Raw genomic sequence first — 5,150 nt, forward strand, 5'->3', positions numbered from 1 at the left:
CTGAGTCGGTTTCCTCGGGGTGCTCTAGTTTCCTCCCGCATCCCCAAAGATGTGCAGGTTAGGTTGAGTGGCCATGCTGAATTGCCTCTTAAAGTTAGGAGAATTAGTAAGATAAGTACATGGGGTTATGGGGATATATAGGGCCTGGGTGGGGATTGTTGTTGGTGCGGGCTCCAGGGGCTGAATGACCTTCTTCTGCACTATAGTGATTCAATGATTATTTTGAAAATTATAAATGTTGTGGGCTGTGTTACATGCCAAACATCTTTCTTTAAGAGAAGGCAAAATATTCACTGAACATCTCTGCCATTGCCCTGTGACTTTGAAGATTTCAAGCAGATAATCTTGTTGCAAGTTCGATTATTGTATAATATTAGAGATATGGTGCACTGGATTAATTACATCAGTATTCATTTTGGGCTGATATTAGACTGCAAGATTTAAATTGTTACATCATTAATCTCTATTCCCTCCATACATCTCTCTGCCTTCAAAACCCGCCTTAAAACCGACATCTTTGACCAGACTTGTAGCCTGTATCACATCTGAGTCAGAACACTGCGGGGTTCAAGCCCACTTTAGGACTTGAGTACACAAAAACGAAGTCAAGGCGATGCCGGGTGCTCAACTATCGGAGGTGCCGTCTTTCGGATTAACCCAAACCCTCTCGAGTCGAGATAAAAGATCCCAAGCCATTGTTTTGAAGGGTAACAGGGGAACTCTCCCACCTCCCTCCGCTCCCCCTCTCTATCAAGACCCCTATTTCTGTTATGTAGCAGCAACGTACATTGTCCTGTCGCATTACCATTCCCTCAACGTGAAAAGGGTGTGCTGCAATAGTGGATCACAACACTGAAGTTAGCATTGAAGAAACATTGATAGTGTTAAAATACCGCATGGTGACTGTGATGGGTGGAATCTTGGTCCCAATGTAAACACTGGAATATAACAATGGGATTATGTATGAAAGCTATTTACAGTGGCACTGGGTTGGAATTGATTACAACTATTGATATTTACAATGAAAAATGTGACTACTGAATAAAGACAAATATTAATTAATTCTGACTCCTAACACTTCAATTCCCTAGTTTCTGTGTCATATTGCCGGAGTTCCTGTTCTCTTTCGATCCGCAATGTCTTATTCTGATGTGGTTGAAATTGTCCAATTACTGGGAGGAAGCGGTTAGAGTCTCCTCCTCCCCGCCGCTCTTGACCCTATTGGGCCGGGCAGCACAATCTATAAAGCTGGCATTGACAGGGACACAAGGGTTAAAGACCCTTCCTCCACTCTTAGGAAAGTGGGAAAGCTGCAGTTTGTCCATCGGCCAAAACCCACACTGGACTCTGGAGTGTATCATTCCTGGGGAAAGGCGGAGACCCCGAGAAGTTGGGAGAACTGGAAGAAAAGAGGGGGAGGAGAAGGTGCTGGAGGTGGTGGGGGCAAAATACAAACGCCCCCCCTTCCCAGAGGAGATGAGGTTTCTCGGGATCAGGTAAAAGCGGGTTCACTGTGACCCTGGTTGCTTCCTCCGGACTGAATCCAGATCTGAAACCATGAGCCTGGTCGGAAGTTTCCAACATCACGCTCTAATGCACGAAGCCTTCCCATTTGCCCCCAGTAATCGCTGCCCACAGGATCATTCCTTCTTTCAGAGCTGGGTCCTCAATCAGGGGGAGATGTCTCCCGATTACTCCACACAGCCTCCCTACAGCTCCGAGTATGGGATTAACGGGATGGAACAGGAGGCGGGCCGCTTTGCGGTTGCCCCGGAACGGGCAGGCAGGCGGAGAGGAGCCACGGTACCGAAGAAGGAGAGGCGCCGGACGGAGAGCATCAACAGCGCCTTCGCCGAGTTACGGGAGTGTATCCCCAATGTCCCGGCGGACACCAAACTGTCCAAAATCAAAACCCTGAGACTAGCCACCAGCTATATCGCCTATCTGATGGACACACTGGCCAAGGACAGTCAGCTGGGGGAGGCAGAGGCTTTCAAAGCGGACCTGAAGAAAGTGGACAGCAAAGAGGGCAAACGCAAGCGGGAGACGGTAAGATAAAGATTGCCTCCCTGTGAACGGAACTGCTCCACTGTCTAAGACATGTTTATTTTAAAAAAAACTAAACCATTTTGCAAGGCGTGCTATTTTAAAGTGAAATCATAACATGATTTAATAACCATTTTACAACGTGTTAGTTAAGACAATCAAAACACAATTAAATAGACCATTTTACAATATTTGGTTAAGGCAGTCACAATAAATGATTTCATAACACATTTGTGATTTTGCCTTAAGCAACACAATAAAATGATTTAAAACTATTTTACAATAGGAAGGTTAAGGCAAAGTCGCAATACACTTTCAAAAATATCGCATTAAACGCACGTGTCAAGACAAAATCACAGAAAATATGGGCGAGATTGAAATTAGACATTTCAATATTGACAAGTGTTTGGTGTATAGTGAATATACCCATTGTGTCCCCTATAAACGTGTTCCCAAGAAACGAACTACAATATTTGGGGATAAATTTCAAATCGAAACGTCCTAAAGGATCCAGGATGAAGAGGCGCGATTCGATCAAAGATCCAAATCTTGCACTGACAACTAAAATGGAACATTTTCCACCCCTGATCAAAGCTTCGGATGTGAACTATTTCCATCCAGTTGGCAATCTTGTAATCAGGATCTACTTTAAAAAAAACTATACAACTCACGATTACCGCGGTTAAACTTAAAGAAAAATCTCAAACAATGAGGTCAAATGATCAGTTAAAATAAGCATCTCTCAAATTCGCTGTGTTTAGTGAAAATCTCGACAGAGTGACAGTCTAACTGAAAAATCAACGGTTTGAAATTGATTAAACTCTTTTTTAAAGAGAAAAAAGGTAACTGTGGTATTTCCACTCGGAATTATATGTTTGAATTCCTGTGGTGAAATCAAGGATACTCGCCATTGGGTTTTAAGATTCGACAATTTTTTGGCTGACCGGAATCGTGACATTTTTTTAGATCTAATAATATTGCGTTTACTCAGCAAACGAGAGACAGATGGCACCGAACCAGGGCTAATAATATCGATAATCGGGATAAATGATCAGGGGCAGGTATCCTAAACAATTATTGAAAAATACATATCAGTTCACAGGCAGTGGGTGGAAACGTTCAGGTAAATAGTCTACAAAACTGCAAGATGTTGACGCCAACTTATTATCCTTAATGTAGTCAACTCTAGAATCCAGACGAATTTTGAATTTATTGCAACTGTTTAAAACGAGTTAATTGTGTAAAAATTGGTTGGATAAAATATTTCCCTCAAGATCCTGAAGGTTGGTCTCCTTCCAAACAGGACAATTTCCAATTCTGTAACGAATTGGATTTTGCGCTGTCTATTCCAGGGTAAAGGTTTGAAATGTTCCTTACAAGCAATAGGCCTACATCCTCACCTCCCATCCAACGACAGTGTCTACACTTCCCGCTGCCACGGCAAAAGCAGCCAGCATAATTAAGGACCCCACGCACCCCAGCCATTCTCTCTTCCACCTTCTTCCGTCGAAAAAAATACAAGTCTGAGGTCACGTACCAACCGACTCAAGAACAGCTTCTTTCCTGCTGCCATCAGACTGTTGAATGGACCTACCTCGCACTAAGTTGACCTTTCTCTATATCATAGTTATGACTGTAACGCTACATTCTGCACTCTCTCGTTTCCTTCTCTATGAACGGTATGTTTTGTCTGCGTAATGCGCAAGAAACAATTCTTTTTTACTGTATACCAACGCATGTGACAATAATAAATCAAATCCTTACTGGACAAATAAACCCAAACCACATCTGCGAGGTTGTCACGGGTATTTTAGATAGGGCTTGTGAGGGTTCAATTAATTTGTGAGGTTTCATTTAATTTCACGACATAGAAAAGGGCCATTCGGCCCAACTAGTCCTTGCTACACACAACCTCTTCTCTAATCCCATCAAATACATCCGTGCTGCTACTTGTCCAGCCTTCCCTCAAAAGGTTACGACTTTATAAAAACATTAGGTGTCCCACTATTCAAACCCAACCATATATAAACCTTGTGTTATATTTACAGCAGATTGACACAGTGCACAGCTCCACAAGGAACAGCGACAAGAAGGCAAAGGGGAGAACCGGTTGGCCGCAGCAGGTCTGGGCTCTGGAACTGAACCAGTGACGGCGAGATTGCAAATGATTTTTGCACATTTTTATTCAAACTCGGGAGGACTGGAGTTGATCACAAAAGAATTGTTTTCCTCCCTCCACAAAAACTCAGCAGCAAACCACGACAGCACAAGTGCAATTTTAAATCCGTTTAAAGTCACCACGCACAATCGTGGGGGGGGGGGGGGGATATTCTTAGCTATCATTGCAGCTAAAATTTCATGCAATGTAAAACTGATCATTCTTCACTTGGAGGTCTTGTTCTGAGCACATCCCATCCTCTGCAAGAATTGCTGGCGAGGGGAGAAGATTTCCCACAGACTGCCACCCCGCCAATTCCCCTCTCGCGGTTTGCTTATTTGGACTCTTAATTATTAAACAATTTATCAATATACCAAGATTTTATATCCCTCGATATAATTTCAGAGAGGCGTCTGGAAAATATTAACACCAGGGGACGAAAGGGCGGGGAGCGGGGGGGGGGGGGGGGGGTCGCGGATATTACAGGCTGTGATTTCTTGTCTCCAGCCCTTCAGTACCCTGGTTTAACACGCGATTGTAAATTGTATTTAAAAATAAATGATTTTCTATTTACAATTTCACACGATTGTGTTTGTGAACAGGAGGGAGTGTGGAAGCATGGGCTATTTCCCCGGGGCTATTCCTGTCCCCTCACCCATTTTGCAACTCCAACCAACACTACAGTGACTGAATGGAGCTTAAAGCGGCTACAACTGCTCAACTTTGTGCGGGACCAACGGGAAAACTCGATCTCTCAAATAATCGGCCTTATTCCTATCTCTAGGACCAACACCGATATCGAATCACAAAATAGTACAAAGTACAGGAGGCCATTCGGCCCCATTGGCACTCCTGTTTCCTGTTTACCCCCACGCAGCCCTGCAATTCCCCCTCCACCAGTTAATTTCTTCTTAATGGCAGATTCTGGCAACTTGCGCCCACACAT

General features: G+C 43.7%; 1 protein-coding gene across 1 annotated transcript; it reads left to right on the forward strand.

Moving 5' to 3' along the window:
* Nucleotides 1–1,557: 1,557 nt before the first annotated feature.
* On the forward strand, nt 1,558–4,196 carry LOC145351455 (heart- and neural crest derivatives-expressed protein 1-like). Its single transcript, XM_080201046.1, has 2 exons — nt 1,558–2,049; nt 4,098–4,196. Exons 1-2 carry the CDS (start codon nt 1,558–1,560, stop codon nt 4,194–4,196), a joined length of 591 nt encoding a protein of 196 aa, XP_080057172.1.
* The last annotated feature ends 954 nt before the right edge of the window (nt 4,197–5,150 follow it).

This window comes from Carcharhinus amblyrhynchos, chromosome 13 (genome assembly GCF_965287045.1).
Source record: "Carcharhinus amblyrhynchos chromosome 13, sCarAmb.v2.hapA, whole genome shotgun sequence".
NCBI classification, from domain to species: domain Eukaryota; kingdom Metazoa; phylum Chordata; class Chondrichthyes; order Carcharhiniformes; family Carcharhinidae; genus Carcharhinus; species Carcharhinus amblyrhynchos.

Excerpts from the sequence above, each read along its gene's own strand:
- LOC145351455 (XM_080201046.1), top strand. The coding sequence starts at position 1,558 with ATGAGCCTGGTCGGAAGTTTCCAACATCACGCTCTAATGCACGAAGCC. Across the intron at positions 2,050-4,097 it reads GCAAACGCAAGCGGGAGACG|ATTGACACAGTGCACAGCTC; the intron begins GTAAGATAAAGA and ends TATTTACAGCAG.